Here is a 19,993-nt window from a genome sequence, read left to right on the forward strand (position 1 = left end):
TCCTGACCATGTGATTTTACCAGAAAAAATGATCAGACTCTACAGGTTTGATTTTCCACCTCTCTGGTCACATGGTTAGGAAAAGCTCTTATGAAATGTAATTACAAAAGGCAATAATTTCTTAGGAGATTCAGAAATAACCCACTGTTTGCATTTTATCCAATAATCTACATCTTTTCAGATGTTTTCCTACTCCCCTCCCCTCGTCCATTCCCTCTCCCCATCAGACCAGTGTTCACGGGGAGAGCCAGACAGACCGCTGGCCCACTTCCCATTATTAGGAACAAGAAAGGAATGAATCACTGTGCAAGTCTTCATTGAGAAATGACCAAATATAGGCATTTTGTGGATGCAGAGGTTTAGGCTGGGCAGTCGAGACGTAAACTGGCCTGTCGCTATCCCTCTCAACCCCCAGTGTCAGATGTTGTCAAAACATGATAACACATATTCACTACTAGAAGTAGACAGTTAAGTCCACTCTCTTTTGTTGGTTGTGTGAAGGATATGATCTTGTAGGTGTGAATCTGTTGGAAACCGTGTATACTCACTCTTCTCGCTAAAGGTCACATTCCATTTAGTGTTGTCGGCCAGACGTGTGCAGAAATGGAAATCAGATTGAAATACAGACACAACAGTGCATTAGATCATTAGCTTTGCTAAGGTACACTTCATTGCTCTGTGTGTGTACACACAAACCTTTTATTATGATCTATTTGACATCTTATACTTGGCGTGGCACACAGAATTGTCCATTTGGTCACAAAATGTCCTTACAGGGCTCTACTGAGACAACATACCTTATATAGATATTGGAAATTATTTCTGATTCCGTCAACCAATCAATAGACAGACTGACATAGACAACTTAATATTTCTCAAGCAGTAGAAATTGTATTATTAAGATATATTACATTGAAAACCGGGGAAATGTCCACCTGAAAGGAAAATATTGTATGTACAGGTTAAACATTACAGTACAGGTTAAACAACACAACAAAATACAGTAAATGTATCAGCTACCTACTGTACTGTATTAGCCTACCATCAAATAATGGACAGATATGTCTCCATCCTGTATCTACGTGTTATTTTTTTTTAAAGATGTACTTGATTATGAAGTTATTATAATAAAGTGTATTATATTACACTTTTAATTGCAAACATACCAGTACTTTTTTATAGGCTCTGTAACTTAATGAAGTCCAAAATGAAACAGAAACCACATTATGCATACAATAGTCAATAGTCACTTTTAGAGTGGCAAACAGCTCTGTACAATGTCATCACACTGAAAGAGACATTCATTTTGCTCTGCCATGGTAATAAAATAAACTGTTTTAAAATCTTTAATAGTAAGACTTGACTAGTAGTAAGACATCTAGCCTGCAATATGTTTGCATTGTTGTCACTGGAAATAGTATTCTGTGATTTGTTTTCTTTGCTTTTGACATTCTCATTTTTTTCTATGTTAGAATCATTATTTTTTGCACTTTGAGCAAAATGTATGAACATATATTTATAAATAACATTGCTATTACTAAACGTTGTTGCATAACTTTGTTAGTACTTAAAGGTTGACCATACTTAAATCCCCCCAAAACTTAACTTCCTTCCTGAGTCTTTCTAAGAAGACTGGGATTCTAGGTTGCTTTTTATGTGTAAAACTTTGCCTGAGATGTCAGTCTTGAGATTTGGCAATGACACACATTACAAACCACCCTTTCTCCCCCTGTGAATTGCTGAAATCTAACCCCATTTTAATTCCCTGATAATATGCCATGGAGAATCAGCAGTTTGGGCAAAATTCCAAGTGATTCCCTCCACAAATAAATAAAATGTCAAATTACCATCCAATATTTAAATGAATGTTAAAGTAGTTTTGTATATATATTTTTTTTATAGAATTTTACACGCCCCCACATCATACACATCATATGCTTTTGTCAACATACCGAATGAACTGCTTCATAATCTAGTGCAAATGACAGGCAAAGCATCAACACAGACAAAGGCAGACAACTAGGACCTCAAGGCACATCCTCCTGCAAAACTCTGCCCTCTTCTCCCTCCACGGGGTCCCTGCGGTCCAGTGTTAAGTTTGAGGAGAGAACTCGTGGCACAGTGAAGGCTGTACATCCAATAGAAATCTCATTTTTCACTCTCTGCTTGCCTGCCTTATCCATCCCACAGCACTGTGGTAAGACTGGGTGTCAGTCTGTGCGTGGGATGTGTTGTAGTTTCGATCCCCTGTGAGATCTATGTCCTTCCTCTTCCTTGGCTTTCACTCTCCATGCCAGGGGATTACTGCAACAGCTTTGGTACCGCAACCTGTAGGAAGAGAGGGGAGAGTGTATGGATACTGTATGCATATACAGTGCCTTCAGAAAGTATTCGTACCCCTTGACTTATTCCACATTTTGTTGTGTTACAGACCGAATTCAAAATGGATTAAACAGATTTTTTTTCTCACCCATCTACACACAATATCCCATACTGACAAAGGGAAAACATGTTTTTAGATGTTTTAGCAGATGAATTGAAAATTGAACTAATTTACATAAGTATTTACACCCCTGAGTCAATAGTTAGTAGAAACACCTTTGTCGGCGATTACACCAGTGAGTCTTTTTCGGTAAGTGTCTAAGAGCTTTGCACACCTGGATTGTACAATATTTGAACATTATTCTTTTAAAAATTCTTCTAGCTCTGTCAAATTGATTTTTGATCATTGCTAGACAGCCATTGTCAAGTCTTGCCATAGATTTTCAAAGCAGATTTAAGTCAAAACTGTAACTAGGCCACTCAAGAACATTCAATGTCGTCTTGGTAAGCAACACCAGTGTAGCTTTGGCCTTGTGTTTTAGGTTATTGTCCTGCTGAAATATGAATGATTCTCCCAGTGTCTGTTGGAAAGCCGACTGAACCAGGTTTTCCTCTAAGATTTTGCCTGTGCTTATAGCTGTATTCTGTTTATTTTTCCCCACAACTCCCGAGTCCTTGCCGATGGCAAGCATACCCATAACATGATGCAGCCACCACCATGCTTGACAATATTAAGAGTCGTACTCAGTGATGTGTTGTGTTGGATTTGCCCCAAACATAACGCTTTGTAATCAGGAAAAAAAAAAGTAATTTCTTTGCCATATTCTTTGCAGAATTACCTAAGTGCTTTGTTGCAAACAGAATGCATGTTTTGGAATAATTTTATTCTGTACAGGCTTCCGTCTTTTCACCCTGTTATTTAGGTTAGTATTGTGGAGTAACTATGTTGTTGTTGATCCATCCTCAGTTTTCTCATAACACAACCATTAAACTCTGAAACTGTTTTAAAATCACCATTAGCCTCATGGTGAAATCCCTGAGAAGTCATCTTCCTCTCCGGCAACTGAGTTAGGAAGGATGCCTGTATCTTTGTAGTGACTGGATGTATTGATACACCATCCAAATCCTAATGAATAACTTCATCATGCTCAAAGAGATATTCAGCATATGCTTTAGAATTATTTACACATCTACCAATCAGCACCCTTCTTCGTGAGGCATTGAAAAACCTCCCTAGTCTTTGTGGTTAAATCTGTGCTTGAAAATCACTACTCGATTGAGGGGACCTTACAGATATGTGTGGGATACAGAGATGGGTAGTTATTCAAAAATCATGTTAAACACTATTATTGAACACGGAATGAATCCATGCAACTTATTATGGAATTTGTTAAGCACATCTTTACTCTTAAACGTATTTAGGCATGCCATAACAAAGGGGTTGGACACTTATTGACTCAAGACATTTCAGCTTTATATTTTTTTATTCATTTCTAAAACATTTCTACGAACAAAATTCCACTTTGGCATTATGGGGTATTGTGTGTAGATCAGTGCCACAAAATCTAAATGTAATCCATTTTAAATTCAGGCTGTAACACAACAAAATGTGGAAAAAGTCAAGGGGTGTGTGAATACTTTCTGAAGTTACGTATAAATGTGTTACAATCTGTGACTGAGCCTCCCTGCCAACCCTAACTCTTTCAATGTCTATCAGCAATTGATCTTTGCCCCATCTTACCTTCTTCAGTATCTTCATATTGGCATTCCTAATGGAGTCCAGCAGTTGGTCCCTAGAGTTCGTACCACCGGTTTTGTTGGCCTTATCATCCATCTTCCTCTGTGATGCGGGCGTCAGGGAGTTTCGCAGGGAGTCTATGTCCAGCATGGGGGGTGGAGGTGGAGGTGGGCCCCCAGGAGGAGGGGGTGGAGGAGGTCCCCCTCCTGGTCCTCTTTTTTGAGTCAACTTCGGGGAGGGCATTGGTGAAGGGTGTGGGGAGGGTTTAGGGGAAGCCTTGGGGGAAACCCTGAGGAATCCCCCAGCAGTCTTGGGCACCTCCAGCATCCCTTTCTTCTCACCATTGGCCTGGGCCAGCTTCTGCTCCTGTAGGCGTCGCTGTCGCTGCTTGTCCATGTTGCGGCTCAGGATGTTGGTCATGGTCATGCGTGGGCCGGCCAGCTCAAAGCCGTAGCCCAGCTTCAGGAGGGTGGTGTTGTCTTTCAGTATCTTGGTCATCTCCATCTCTGTCTTGCCTCCGCAGATGTGTCTCTGGTTGTGGAAGCGCAGTTCGGTGAGTGTAGTGTTTTTCTGCAAGGCCTGGATCAGGGCCATTATACCCTTGGGGGTGAGAAGGTTGGAATCCAGGTTGATGCTTGTGATAGACGTATTGGTGCGTAAGGTGCCCGCAATGGCGTAGGCCACGTGGTCATCAGCACGGCAGTTGGCCAGGGCAAAAGTCTTAATGTGTGTGTTTTTATTCAAGGCCTCTGCAAACTGGATGAGTGTTTTAGCCTTGATGACCTCCGAGTTGTTCACATTGAGCTCTGTCATGGTGGGGTCGTTGCTGCAAACTTGCTCTATGAGGTCGCTGAACATGCTGGAGTCCTCGTCTTCTTCCTCCTCTACTTTGGTCTTGCTAGGTGTGCTCTTGTTCGTCACACAGTTCCCACGTTGTTCCTCACCCTCGCTGGATTTTAGTCCTTCGGTTGCATCTTTTCCTGTTTTCTCCTCTGTTTCCCCTTTCTCTTCTCTTTCCTTGTCTCTAATACTCCTCCTATCTTTCTCTTTTATACTTTCCTTACGTTTTAACCCCACATCTTTCTTTTTCTCCTTACCATCTTCTTTCGCTTTCTCCTTAGGATCTTCCTTCTCCTCTTGCTTCTCACTTCCGCTCTCCTTCTCTGTTGGCAACTTTTGTCTCTCAAGTTTCACGTCAGACTTGTCCTTCCCTGGCTTGTCCTTCTCTTCCACTCTGTTTTTTGTATTGTCTGTTTTACTCTCTTCAACCCGACTTTGCTTCTCCACAAACTTTGACACAAGTCCCCTTGTCTTGTTCTCGTCTCTTTTTTTCATATCCTCTTTTCTTTCTTTCTCCTTGATCTCCTCTTTTTCATTTTTCTCTTGTAACTTGGAGATCATTTCCTTTGTCTTATTACTGGTGCTCAACCTCTTGTCTCTTTTCTCCATAAGCTTGTTATCCTCATTTCTCTCTCTTTCTTTGGCGTCCTCTTTCTCCAAACTGTCTCTACTCTCCTGTCTCCTGAATCTGTCTCTGGCCGTTTCTTTAACATCACTGTCCCTTTTCTCCCCTCTCCTGTATTTTTCTCGAGTTGTATCCCTTACATCACTGTCTTTACTTTCCTCTCTCCTGGATCTGTCTCTAGTTGTATCTTTCACTTCAGCGTCTTTGCTCTCCTCTCTCCTGAATCTTTCTCTAGAGGTCTCTTTCACTTCTTTGTCTTTGCTCTCCTCTCTCCTATATCTATTGGACAGGCTGACTCTGTCCTCTTTCGTGCTGTTTGGTCTTTTGTTATTTCTCTCCTCCATCTTGTTCTCACGTTCTGTTGTGATACTTGATTGCCTTCTGATCCCCCTTCCTTCTTTCCCCTCCTGACTCAGGCCCATCTTCCTCAGGTACTCTTGTTTCCGGCTCTCCTTCTTGGGTTCCCCCTGCAGGAGAAGAAACATTACATAGGGACATTTCCACATTAAGTGAATCTGAAAAGCCTACACTTACGTGACTTTCAATAATCGACGCAAGAATCTAAACAGTAATAGTTTTCTACTGTCAAATCCAATTAGAATGACGTGTTCTCAGTCGTAATGTGCCTTGCCTGTTATGGTCATCACTGCATGACCACCAACAGCCCTATCAACATGACTAATCAGAGGCCTGTCCACCAGCTACAAATCAGTTGATGTCCATGATGACCTAACCTTGCCTTTGCGGTTTCTAATGATTTACACAAAAACATGCATTAGTTCATTCATGTTCTCTAGAAATATCAGGTATTAAAACAAGTCTTTGTTTGTACTCAACTTGTCTGTGTACGAAGCGTAACTTGTTGGCACGGAGAGCACAGTCCGACACACGCTATGATATAAGACCACAGCGTGTAATGTAAACTTGACGTTAGATAGCGTGTGTTTACAGTGTGCATGGGGGAGTCTGTTAATGGTGCAGAAATACATTTGCGGAGCAGCTACTCCAAGTGTTTGATTTGTGAGCCTTGCTCCATCTGTTTTGTTTGCTCGAGGCTGCGGCTCTGGTAGATGTTTCCTTAAAAGGCATTGAGCAGCATAGGAGCAATCAACCAAGGAATTCCATCATGCCGGGATTAAGAAGGTCCACAGGGCCCCGGATCCATCATTTGAAGTGCTCTTCTTTATACACATCCAAAAGCTATCTCCTGGCTCTGTTTCTCCCTACCTGGTGGGCCCTACGTCAAAAAAGCTGTCAACTAAAAACAAACTAAAACTCATCTTTGACCTATAAACTACAAAGCTATACAACAATCAGGTGACACTGTGCACAATATTGTTTTGATAACTGTATCTTTAAGCGTTTTCTCTGTTTACCAAAGGGGACTTGTGCAAAGAATGTGAAAGGTATACAATAGTGTTTTCCCTGCCATAAGAACTAACAGCAGCGGAGCACAGTTTATGAACTACTGGAACCTTTTGTGACATCCAGTTGGCAGGGGAATACATTTCAGAAGTACTATTAAAATACCTGTTTAATAAGGAACACTAACGTAAATGAACTATCTTTTAGACATTTTTGAATTGTAATTTGTTTATCTGGTTTCCAACAGCCAGTCCTATTGACCAAAATGAGGCTTATTACTGTATAAGAGTAAATACGTGAAACGGGTGGAGCTGATGTCTGTCTGAGAGGACGTGATTAACTTCCACCACTATCACTTTTGTCAGTATCCCTGAGTTAAACATACCCTAACAAAAGAGGCAGGTAAGGGATAAACGGGGTAGAAAAACATAGGATAAACAATTAAGGTGGCAGATTGTGTCAGTAAAACATCTCACAAGGTGGACTTCAGACCAACTCTGTCTCACACATAATAAACATTAACTGTGGGGGAGTTCCACTGTATGACTCGATGTTTAGCAATCATACCTCAATAGACTGTTCCTTTTGGCTGAGCTTCCCCGGACGCTCCCGGCTGTCCAGCTTAGCATCCCGGTCCCGGACAGTATTAGTGGCAGGCTGCTCTATGGCTCTTTCCTCATTGGGATCCAGGTTGGGGGCCACCAATACCTCCTTCTCCAGCTCCTCAATCTGCTCAGGGGACAGGTTGGACAAAAGGACATCCAGGTCAGGGTCCTCGCTCACCTGCCGCCCTGTCCGCGTCAGTCCCCTCACCTTCCTCCTGGACATGGTCGCCTCTGGCTGGAGAAGAACACACCTTCACAGCAGAACAGATGAAAACGGTTTGTAGCCTACAAAGTTGTATGGTATCTCCTTTAGAAAAGTGTGCTTTCCTAGTGTAGGAGCCGGCAGAATCTCCCCATGGGCCAAAGGTGGTGTCCCTCTCACTGAGAAGCCACCAGAGGCCTCAATCCTGGTGCTAAGAGGGAGGACTTGAGACTGGGCTTGCAGTCGGGGTACCAGTATGGAGTGTGTTAGTCTATCATGAAAGTTGGTCTGAAAGGCTGGGACATTCTTTGAAATCCTTTGAAACTGCATGTCCATATTTAGTGCAGGGTACATAGTCCTTTAAAGGCAATGGGAAGGGCTGAGTTTACCAGAAATGCCAAAGCATGGTATAACACAGTACTACTTCCTCTTTCATGATTACAGCATTAGTTCAAGAGGGTTTGGTGTTCAATGAACACAGACAATGAAAAAAATCAAAAAACAATGAAAGTTGAATTTGTAGTCTTTGAAGATGTGTCTATTCTTTTGAGGTGTTTTATGACATAGTTGAATGAGCTAATAACTAATAACAAGCTAAGGACTACAGAATATGTGAGAAAATTGTTGCAACTTTGTGTTCATAGGACATAGTTTACAATTATATTTTTGAATGTAGAACAGATTTTTCACTTGGCTGCAAAGTATCAATTTTAAGGACATCTAGTGGTCAAAATGCTGTAGTAAAATTGCATTACTATCATAGCCTCCGCAATTTGATTCATTCAATTATAAATTGACTGGGTGATTGAATGATTGAAAGCCAATACTTACTTTTCTGCCTTCCAACTAGATTCAGAATCCACCTCTAAGAGGGCGTCATCACCAAAACGTCTCCTAATAAACTAAAGTTTCACACACTCACGGTAATGATATCATTGATTCCAAGGCGACAAATCAAAAGGGTTGTTTGACTGTTAACTATTTGAAAGCGTACCATGCAATACACGACAGTAGTCTGCTGCATTTTACATTTCAAAGTTATAATTTATGTTATTCGAAAGAAAAAAAACATAGCACTTATTGTATTACAATGTCTTACCATCCATTAAACAACAGACAACCAACAAGTAAGAGCTGGGAACTGTTCAAACTAGTAACAGATGTGAATTACGCTCTGGTAAAATGTACACCCAAAAATAATTGCATTCAAAATTTAGAACGTTTTTTCAATTATGTGCTTGTGAACCCTTTAGGATTTTCTGTATTTCTGCATACATGTTTACCTAAAATGTCATAATAGATGTGAACATGTTTAAACTAATACAAAAACAATTGTACTTTTACATTTCTTGAGACAATTGATCCAACATTCAATTTCTTTGTTCGAAAACGTATGTGAACCTCGAGATTAATCATCTGTATTTATTGTATTAAAGTAGTCAAAAGTATAGTATTTGGTCCCAGATTCCTAGCATGTAATGACTACATCAAGCTTGTGACTCTACAAAAACTCTGGATGCATTTGCAGTTTGTTTTTGTCGGGTTTTGGATGATGTTCTTCCCAATAGTAACCGAATGGGGAATAATGACTGGAGTAATTGTATTTTTAATTGAGTAGATAAGATGTTTGTAACCTTCTCACTTAACATCACTCATGATCTATTCATGATTATCCATCATCATGGTAGCATCCACATGAATGTGGAAATGTTCAAAAACATGCTCTATTCTTACCTCAAATAAAAGTGATTCCAAAACGGCAAGCCATTCCGTTTCTGTTGGGCAAAACGAAACCCCAAACACTTTCAAAACAAACTGCAAATGCATCCCAGGAGTTTATAAAGTCACAAACTTGATGTAGTCATTGCATGCTAGGAATATGGGACCAAACACTCAACTTTAGACTACTTTAATACACTTAATTAAGATGATTCATCTAGAGGTTCACGTACTTTTTCCAACAAAGAAATGTAATGTTGGATCAATTTTTTCAATAAAGAAATGAAAGGGTACAACTGTTTTTGTGTAATTTGTTTAAAATCGGGGTCAACTTGATCTATTAGTAGGACTTAGGTGAAGTTCTGATCACATTCTAGGTCAACTGTAGGCAGAAATTCTAAACAGTTCAAACGCTCTCTCACCACCGTACATACACTTTACATGTTGACAATAAATATTACAGTAATCCAAATCAAATAATAAAATATCAATAGGGTTTATAAATAAGAGTATGTCACTGTTTTACATTGACACTTTTAAACACTGGCTGGCCAAGAAGAATCTGTATATCTATTGCATGATTGCTTCATCATTCCTCTCTGAACAAATATGCTAAAATTCTCAATATTATTCAATAGAAAAAATCTATTAAGAATCTCAGGGTGGGTAAAATAGAATGTCACCTTATCCAACACATTTGACCTGGGACGAGCCTTTCAGTGGTCACTCATAGTAAACTGTACAACATGCTCAACACGTCAGGCTCTACTGTACAGTTCAAACATCCTACAAGGTGCACAACAATGGCTCAGAGAAAAAGATCCTGCCATAAATAAAACAATGTAAGGAAATGCTCGAAGCATTTCATGGTCAAACATTTCTAAAAAGGTGTGTCTGTTACAACAATAATAAGACATGTTAAAATATTGTTTACAAAATATGTCTTGAAATAGTTTCTTGAATTCACGATGACACAAGGCTCAGATTTGTTATTTAAGTTAAATATTGGCTGGATATATTACTGAAAATTAACATTTACCCAGATTCCACTAATAAATCAACGCATTTCTGACAACTGAGTACCATGAAACATTGGGATGTAGCAGAACATGTACTGTCTAACTGACATTCTAATATACATAAAGTAAATGTTAATCGATTACAGAAGACAAGCTGAGCATGAGATAACAAATAAATCCCCATGGAGAGCTGACTAAAGGGGTCCGACAGAGCGAGAGGAGCCGTCAACTCTTCTGAGCATTCTGACTTTTATACAACAGATAAGAGTCAACCAGCTCTCACACACACCCTGTTATCTGCAGGTATGACCCTCGCTCTGTCCACTACCGGATTAAAGCCAAGCAAACATGTGAAAACAGATGTTCACCATTCCTCAAGTCAAATGTCTTAAGCAGAGAATTAATGTCAAACAAAGCATGTGACCTTGAAGAATGTGGTTTTGGGTTACACTAATTGCGAGGGATATAGATGTCAGAGTAAGTGCATGGATGAAGGATGCAGGTTGGTTACCTCACTCGGAATGGTGTGACATTTTCCACATTAGACTGTCAGTGGGAATCAAGTTCAGTGTCAGGACAGACAGGAGAACCCAACTCAGCATATGCTCTGTTCCTTTAAAGGATGTAGAAAATAAAGGACAATAAAGTGCCTCTGGTTATCTTTCACTGGGCAACCGCTAGGAGACCCTTGGTTGCCTTCTTGTGGTCGCCTTCTCTTCTTGACGCAGTCCCTACTTTGTTTCTCCTCTCCATGTACAGTACTTGCTTTCATCCCATCAGTGACCGGGGTGGGGAGTGTACTGTGGCGGGGAGTAAGGAGGGGGTGCTGAAACACACAACAGTAAAAGCTTAACTATAACTTGGATTACAATATCTGTCTTTTTCTAAAAATGAGCTACATGATTTTGTTTACTCTTCAGACATTGATATTACATTAGTCTACAAATCACATCACTCAGTGGTGATAATAAAGGTGGTTCAGGTTGTCCTCTTACCTCCCTGAGGGTAGACAGGGTCTGCCATGGGGTACGGGGGGAACGGCCCGGGTTGCATCATGGGGTATGGCTGGGGCATGCCAGAATACTGAGGTGCCATTGGGTAACCAGGGTGCTGATAATCAGGATGTCCCATCACCAGCGGCTTGCCGTAAGCGTCATACATGGGCTCCACAGGGTAGCTGGCCATTGGGATGTGCTGGGCTGAGGTTGAAGCATACAGAGCTTCCTTATCATTGAGTCAATACGGAAATACAGTACACTGTGATGATCGCACTAATTCAATGAATCGCCACCTCCATTTTCGCCGTTGTAAAAAGTCCCAAATTCTTTTCACATTATAACTACGCCTGACATTATTACATTCAAAAGCAGGCAGACTTAAAACCCTTCCCAACTGCAATTCCAAATGACACTTTTGCCAAAAAACACCACATTATATACGCACATCATCTATCATGTTAACACATTCTGTTAACAAAAATCCATCATGGTACCGTCATAGGGAGTCCTGCCACGCTGCTGTCGTTGCTGGTAAAGGTAACAGCAGGAACACATGAAGCAGCACACCATGGTAGCAATGATAGCCACGAAGAGCAAGATGGACGAAGCAATACCAGCGATGGTGGTAGGGCTAGGAGAGGACGGGAGAGGAAGACACCTCAGACTCTATCTAAAAGCTTCCACAGAGTAATATCAACACATGATCTACTTCACTCTAACATTAAGTGCAAAAGTATCAATATAGCAATTACCAACTGTTTCATCCACAGAGTTACCCTGCGAGCCCACAGTTCCAGGGTTCAGAAACAGCTGTCCAGTCCCATCTCTGCCTCAGCTCAGCTATTCACAAAGCGTCTCATAGTATAGGGGTGCTGTTCTAGTATCAGTTTGACCTTTTAGAAATTAATGAATACGATGACATGTGGTCAGAGGTGACTGATCCTAGATCAGCACTCTTAAGATGAGAAGCGTTATGAATTGTATTTGTCACATGATTCGTAAACAACAGGTGTAGGCTAACAGTGAAATGCTTACTTAAGGGCCCGTTCCAACAATGGAGAAAGAAAATAGAGAAATAATAGAAAAGTAATAACAGGTAATAAAACAATTAATAAAACACAATGAGTAACGATAACTTGGTACGGGGTACCAGTATCGAGTCGATGTGCAGGGGTATGATGTAATTGAGGTAGATATGTACAGTTGAAGTCGGAAGTTTACATACACCTTAGCCAAATACATTTAAACTCAGCTTTTCACAATTCCTGACATTTAATCCTAGTAAAAATTCCCTGTCTTAGGTCAGTCAGGATCACCAGTTTATTTTAAGAATGTGAAATGTCAGAATAAAAGTAGAGAATGATTTATTTCAGCTTTTATTTCTTTCATCACATTCCCAGTGGGTCAGAAGTTTACATACCCTCAATTACTATTTAGTAGCATTGCCTTTAAATTGTTTAACTTGGGTCAAACGTTTCGGGTAGCCTCCCACAAGCTTCACACAATAAGTAGGGTGAATTTTGGCCCATTCCTCCTGACAGAGCTGGTGTAACGGAGTCAGGTTTGTAGGCCTCCTTGCTTGCACACACTTTTTCAGTTCTGCCCACACATGTTATATAGGATTGAGGTCAGGGCTTTGTGATGGCCACTTCAATACCTTGACATTGTTGTCCTTCAGCCATTTTGCCACAACTTTTGAAGTATGCTTGGGGTCATTGTCCATTTGGAAGACCCAATTGCAACCAGGCTTTAACTTCCTGACTGATGTCTTGAGATGTTGCTTCAATATATTCACATAATCTTCCTTCTTCATGATGCCATCTATTTTGTGAAGTGCACCAGTCCCTCCTGCAGCAAAGCACCCACACAACATGATGCTGCCACCCACGTGCTTCACGGTTGGGATGGTGTTATTCGGCTTGCAAGCTTCCCCCTATTTCCTCCAAACATAACAATGATCATTATGGCCAAACAATTATATTTTTGTTTCGTCAGACCAGAGGACATTTCTCCAAAAAGTATGATCTTTGTCCCCATATGCAGTTGCAAACCGTAGTCAGTTTTTACTGTGGATATAGATACTTTTGTACCAGTTTCCTCCAGCATCTTCACAAGGTCCTTTGCTGTTGTTCTGGGATTGATTTGCACTTTCCACACCAAAGTACGTTAATTTCTAGGAGACAGAACGCGTCAGCTTCCTGAGCGATATGAGGGCTGCGCGGTCCCATGGTGTTTATACTTGCGTACTATTGTTTGTACAGATGAACGTTGTACCTTCAGGCGTTTGAAACTGCTCCCTTGTGGAGGTCTACATTGTTTTTCTGAGGTCTTGGCTGATTTCTTTAGATTTTCCCATGATGTCAAGCCAGGAGGCACTGCGTTTGAAGGTAGGCCTTGAAATACATCCACATGTACACCTACAATTGACTCAAATGATGTCAATTAGCCTATCAGTAGCTTCTAAAGCCATGTCATCGTTTTCTGGAATTTTCCAATCTGTTTAAAGGCACAGTCAACTTAGTGTATGTAAACTTCTGGCCCACTGGAATTTTGATACAGTGAATTATAAGTGAAATAATCTGTCTCTAAACAATTGTTGGAAGAATTACTTGTGTCATGCACAAAGTAGATGTCCTAACCGACTTGCCAAAATTATAGTTTGTTAACAAGAAATTTGTGGAGTGGTTGAAAAACGAGTTTTAATGACTCCATCCTTAGTGTATGTAAACTTCCGACTTCAACTGTACATATAACTACGAATAGAGTGACTAGGTAACAGGATTGATCATTAACAGTAGCAGCAGCATATGTGATGAGTCAAAAAAGTTAGTGCAAAAAGGGTCAATGCAAATAGTAAAATAGTTAACCAAATTGCTATCCAGACTAACTATTTAGTCTCATCGCTGGGGGGAGGGGAGGGTGTACAGGGTTCTCTTGGTTCAGACTTGGTGCACCCTCTGTAGCGCCTTGCGGTCGGATGCCAAGCTGAGTCCATGCCAAGCGTTGATGCAGCCAGTCAAGATGCTCTCAAATGTGCAGCTGTATAATTTGAGGATCTGAGGGCCCATGCCAAATCGTTTTAACATGCTGAGGGGGAAGAGGCGTTGTCATGCCCTCTTCACGACTGTGTTGGTGTGTTTGGACCATGGTAGATCCTTAGTGATGTGGACACCGAGGAACTTCAAGCTCTCGATCCGCTGCACTACAGCCCTGCCGATGTGAATGGGGGAATGCTCGGCCCTCCCTTTCCTGTAGTCCATGATCAGTTCCTTTGTCTTGATGATGTTGAGGGAGAAGTTGTTGTTCTGGCATCACACTGCCAGATCCCTGACCTCCCGTAACATACACTGAACAAAAATATAAATGCAACATGTAAAATGTTGGTCCTATGCTTCATGAGCTAAAATAAAATATCCCAGAAATGTTCCATACGCACAAAAAGCTTACTTCTCTCAAATTGTGCACACAAATTTGTTTACATCCCTGTTAGTGAGCATTTCTCCTTTGCCAAGATAATATATCCACCTGACAGGTATGGCATGTAAAGAAGCTGATTAAAACAGCATGATCATTACACAGCTGCACCTTGTGCTGGGGACACTAAAAGGCCACTCTAAAATGTGCAGCTCTGAGGGAATGCCGACCAATTGGATGTTAATTGCTCTACCATAAGCCGCCTCCGACATTGTTTTACTGAATTTGGCAGTACGTCCAACCGGCCTCACAACCGCACACCACGTGTATGGCATCGTGTGGGCGAGCGGTTTGCTGATGTCATCGTTGTAAAGAGAGTGCCCCATTGTGGCGGTGGGGTTATGGTATGGGCAAGCATAAGCTACGGACAATGAACACAATTGCATTTTTCAATGGCAATTTGAATACCTTGACAAGATCCTGATGCCCCTTGTTATGCCATTCATCCACCACCTCATGCTTCAGCATGATAATGCACAGCCTCATTTCACAAGGATCTGTACACAATTCCTGGAAGCTAGTTATTGTATGGCCTGCATACTCACTACACATGTTATCCATTGAGCATGTTTGGGATGCTCTGGATAGACATGTACGACAGCGTGTTCCATTTCCCTCCAATATCCAGCAACTTTGTACAGCCATTGAAGTGGAGTGGGACAACATTCCACAAGCCACAACCAACAGCCTGATCAACTCTATGCGAAGGAGATGTGTCGCACCGCATGAGGCAAATAGTGGTCACACCAGATACTGACTGGTTTTCTGATCCATGCCCTTGTCTATCTGTATCTGTGATCAACAGATGCATATCTGTATTCCCAGTCATGCGAAATCCATGGAATAGGGCCTATTTAATTTTTTCAATTGATTGATTTCCTGATATGAACTGTAACTCAGTAAAATCGTAGAAATTGTTGCATGTTGCGTTTATATTTATGTTCAGTGTAGTTGGAGGTGCCGAGGATTCTTCTGCTTCACCTTAAAGGTGTTTTCAAACTGGGTCATGCTCAGTAGGACAAACGGAAAGCAAAAACAATGAGTCAAAGACAAGTTAAGGGCCTCCCGAGTGGCGCAGTGGTCTAAGGCACTGCATCACAGTTGCTAGCTGTGCCACTAGAGATCCTGGTTCGAGTCCAGGCTCTGTCGCAGCCGGCTGCGACCGGGAGACCCATGGGGCGGCCCACAACTGGCCCAGCGTCATCCGGGTTAGGTTTGGCCGGCAGGGATGTCCTTGTCCCATCGCGCTCTAGCGACTCCTGTGGTGGGCTGGGCGCATGCATGCTGACACGGTCGCCAGGTGTACGGTGTTACCTCCGACACATTGGTGTGTCTGGCTTCCAGGTTAAGCTGGCATTGTGTCAAGAAGCAGTACCCCCCGAGTGGCGCAGCGGTCTAAGACACTGCATCGCAGTACAAACAGCGTTTCTACAGATGCTCGTTTGAGATCCGTGCCGGCTGCGCCCGGGAGACCCATGAGGCGACGCACAATTGGCTCAGCGTCGTCCGAGTTAGTGGAGGGTTTGGCCAGCCGGGATGTCCTTGTCCAATCACGCTGTAGAGACTCCTGTGGTGAGCTAGATGCATGCACGCTGACACGGTCACCAGGTGTATGGTGTTCCCTCTGGCACAAACTGTTTTTTTGTGTGGATGGGTTTATTTGTATGTATAAAATGTATAGTAGTAATATTTAAAATGACTAAAATCGGGTAATTTTGCATACATTAATTTAAATTAGCATCTGGCCACTTCTGGGGGGATTCTGGTAAAATATTGGCAAAATCTGCTGAATTCAGGTAGACGGAAACGATGTACGTGGGCCGATTCTGGGCAGTCATTCATTTTGATTCCGGGCCGAGTCCGACACACGATTCCGGGCCGATTCAATCAGTTCCGGCCCCCCGGAAGACGGCCGCTTCTGGGCGGTTTCTCAGAGAGAAATATAGTGCTGAGGGTAGCAATGCAATCAATTAGCAAAATATGACTAATGTGTACTCTGACGTTTAGTGAGCCAGTCACACAAACACACACACCTGAACTGGAAGAGCACGCAGCGCTTCTGCTCCCTCTCAGTGATCCTTTTGAGGCCGTCCAGGCAACAGTAGCGCTTGTGGCAATTCCCACAACAGAAGGTCATCAGGGGACAGGGGATACCGTTGTGCCACGTGCCATTCTTATCCACGTACCACAAGCAGTCATCGGTGGCACCCACTGCAGATACAGACAAGCATAAACAGACAGAGCCAGAGCCAGATTCAGAAGGGTGGACTTACAGAGGCAAAAGAAAGCTGATTACACTTGAGGCTACTCAGTGGACTTAATATATTTAGTGAGACACCAAACAGCCCATTGGCTACATCTCAACACATAATTACTCTGTAATTACACTTGGAGGTTGAAGAATGACAGTAAAAATTTTCAGTGGTTATATGCATTAGGCTGTCCTGTAGGGCCTGATGCTATATGTCCGTCAGGTGCATTCAACTCTGACCCTACGAGATCCCGAGCCTGCTCGGTTTCTGTTCTACCCTCAAACTCAACTCTGGACCTTGAAGCCAGTTCTTCAGTTTTTATTTGTTCCCTTCAAATCAGGGACTGATTTAGACCTGGTACACCAGGTGTGTGCAATTAATTATCAGGTAGAACAGACTCGGGATCTCGTAGGGTCAGAGTTGAATGCACCTGACGGACATATAGCATCAGGCCCTACAGGACAGCCTAATGCATATAACCACTGAACATTTTTACTGTGACATTCTTCAACCTCCAAGTGTAATTACAGAGTAATTATGTGTTGAGATGAATCCAATGGGCTGTTTGGTGTCTCACTAAATATATTAAGTCCACTGAGTAGCCTCAAGTGTAATCAATCAGGTCACAGTTGTAAATGAGAACTGGTTCCCAACTGGCCTACCTGGTTAAATAAAGGTGAAATAAAAATAAATAAAAGGGTTATAGGTAATTATGCCACTTGCATAGGTGCCCCACTACCTCCCACCCCATACTAGGAAGTTTCTGCTTCATTAATGTAATTTCCTTCTGGTCTAAGGGACTACAGATGAATCAACTAGGGATGTGTTGGTTCGCGAACTAACAGCTCTTTTTTGAACGTCGGGAACCGAATAGCATCAGTGAAAGAGCCGTTCATTTGGCTCCCTCATTTTATACAGTTGCTACTGCTTTGAGCTCAAAACAACGATTACTTGCAGATAACTTACAATTATCTAAAGAGGGTGAATCCTCACTACATAAACAGTAAATAGTGAGGAGAGCGAACCATTCTGGTCCACGCTCATTTTTGCAGTTCCTTAAAAATAAAAAATAAATTATGCAGGTGATCTAATCATTTCTCCGGACCCCAAAAAATACGTGAACGCGCATTTCACTATCTGACATAATGGTAGCCTACTTTTTGGGCTTTACTTTAGAGATCTGCAATTTTTCTTTGGTCCTAGATCGATTTTGAACGAAAAGTCATTCGGGAGTCAAATGAGACGGCTCTTTTACGTGAAGCGAGCCAAATAGGCCGACTCACCGAAAATACTCGGAATGCCCATCACTAGAACCAACTACAAAGGAATCTGAGCCCATGTCATATGAAAGTATGTTCATTTAAATTAGGTCAGTCCCCATTTAGTGCAATATACTGTAAATATAATTAAATGAATAATATAACAGTCTATGGATTGGTCATTTGATTTCGTGTATCTAATCAAATTAAAATGTGATGTTCCCCTAATCACTTCTGCCAATAATTTATTGCTTTGACACCACTGGGTTCTAATACGGGTTAGACTATTTTGTGATTAATAAACATTACGCATACTTAATGAACGGTAGATCTATTCGAGATAAAATTACGAAATATAGGCCAGAATAACTGTTGTCTATGTAGGCGTGAGACTATTTGCCTATCGTGCGTTTCGCATTTCATTTGAGACAACCATGGAAATTCTTGAATAAATAAAACACACAACATACATAAAGGTCTATAACACATATAGGTGACACGGCCGAAAAAATTCCATCATGTCTGGAAACCCTTTAGAACGTTGAGGCATTATCTGGATACATTAGCCTTGTCTCTAGTGGATTCGTCTACCGCTACAATTTATGGATACATTCTTGCAACACGTGTAAATTGTATCCAGAAATGTAGCGTAGTGCCGCGGCCTGTTCGAAAAACCAAGCACCATCGTCAAGACTTACCCTGCCAGGAGGAGAGGAGAACGGTCATCACTGGCAGAGCCATAGCGATAAGGGACATTTTGCCTACTGTGAACATACTGTCCAAAATGACGAAAAAGTCGATTTTTGCACAAAACCACTGGCAGCTTTAACAGCTATTTTGCTCCATACGCCGCTGAAAATAATAATATCTCTATAATCATGCTCTAGTTGTGGAATTACATGACAGACGGGAGGGAATGAGGTTAGTGATCAACAAGATCTGCGTAGAATGACACATCGCCTGTGACGCTGTTCACCCAGGGGTCAGATGAGACCAATGAGATTCCTTAGCGCCTCCCCGGCATCCTGGTGGAAATAATACACTGCACATTATTCCAACTGGCATTTTTAGAAGATAGCATAGCATCCTGTCTACAGCACACAGGATGAGAACCCTCTAATTGGCTTCAGTGACAGCTGAGCTGACTATTACTAATTTGAATACAGCATACCACCTAAAAGTAAGTTATCCTAGGCCAGTAGTTTACAGAACATAATCAGTATTTCCAGTACCAAAATTGTGTTCTTCCAATTCATTCAGGTGTTGCATTTTTCTATTATTGATGCAAGTGATTAATAAATGCAATCACAAAAATAGTAATAACTGTCCTGCATTTGTCATTCTCTTTCACAAAAGCCCCCATTTACAAACAGAGTCAACTAAGAACTGATACAAATTATATTTATAATTTTTGTGTAAACCAGCTTTGCATTCATTGTAAATCACATTTCAGAAGAGGCATTTACTGAGAGACAGCCAACACTTATGATGTGGAAGAAACACACCAAATTCTTCTGGTAAGAGATTACAAAGTGTCAAACACTTCAAGGCCCTAAATGACAGGTAAAACAAACT

The 19,993-nt window shown here is 41.6% G+C and overlaps 2 protein-coding genes across 2 annotated transcripts; both read right to left on the reverse strand.

Moving 5' to 3' along the window:
• Positions 1-677: 677 nt before the first annotated feature.
• LOC129814925 (leiomodin-1-like) lies at positions 678-8,052 on the reverse strand. The gene is made up of 3 exons (XM_055868083.1): positions 7,458-8,052; positions 4,064-5,992; positions 678-2,328 (listed from the first exon to the last, which is right to left on the reverse strand). Exons 1-3 carry the CDS (start codon positions 7,716-7,718, stop codon positions 2,302-2,304), a joined length of 2,217 nt encoding a protein of 738 aa, XP_055724058.1. The 5' UTR covers positions 7,719-8,052; the 3' UTR covers positions 678-2,301.
• A 668-nt stretch (positions 8,053-8,720) lies between these two features.
• On the reverse strand, positions 8,721-19,387 carry LOC129814926 (protein shisa-4-like). Its single transcript, XM_055868086.1, has 5 exons — positions 19,117-19,387; positions 16,941-17,118; positions 11,928-12,064; positions 11,431-11,634; positions 8,721-11,261 (listed from the first exon to the last, which is right to left on the reverse strand). The coding sequence occupies exons 1-5, from the start codon at positions 19,190-19,192 to the stop codon at positions 11,212-11,214; spliced, it is 645 nt and encodes a 214-aa protein (XP_055724061.1). The 5' UTR covers positions 19,193-19,387; the 3' UTR covers positions 8,721-11,211.
• Between the last annotated feature and the right edge of the window lie 606 nt (positions 19,388-19,993).

This window comes from Salvelinus fontinalis, chromosome 18 (genome assembly GCF_029448725.1).
Source record: "Salvelinus fontinalis isolate EN_2023a chromosome 18, ASM2944872v1, whole genome shotgun sequence".
Classification (NCBI taxonomy): domain Eukaryota; kingdom Metazoa; phylum Chordata; class Actinopteri; order Salmoniformes; family Salmonidae; genus Salvelinus; species Salvelinus fontinalis.

Excerpts from the sequence above, each read along its gene's own strand:
- LOC129814926 (XM_055868086.1), bottom strand. The coding sequence starts at position 19,192 with ATGTTCACAGTAGGCAAAATGTCCCTTATCGCTATGGCTCTGCCAGTG. Across the intron at positions 11,635-11,927 it reads TGGCAGGACTCCCTATGACG|CCCAGCACATCCCAATGGCC; the intron begins GTACCATGATGG and ends CTTCAACCTCAG. Across the intron at positions 11,262-11,430 it reads CCCTGTCTACCCTCAGGGAG|CACCCCCTCCTTACTCCCCG; the intron begins GTAAGAGGACAA and ends TGTGTGTTTCAG.
- LOC129814925 (XM_055868083.1), bottom strand. The coding sequence starts at position 7,718 with ATGTCCAGGAGGAAGGTGAGGGGACTGACGCGGACAGGGCGGCAGGTG. Across the intron at positions 5,993-7,457 it reads AAAAGGAACAGTCTATTGAG|GGGGAACCCAAGAAGGAGAG; the intron begins GTATGATTGCTA and ends CTTCTCCTGCAG. Across the intron at positions 2,329-4,063 it reads ATATGAAGATACTGAAGAAG|GTTGCGGTACCAAAGCTGTT; the intron begins GTAAGATGGGGC and ends CTCTTCCTACAG.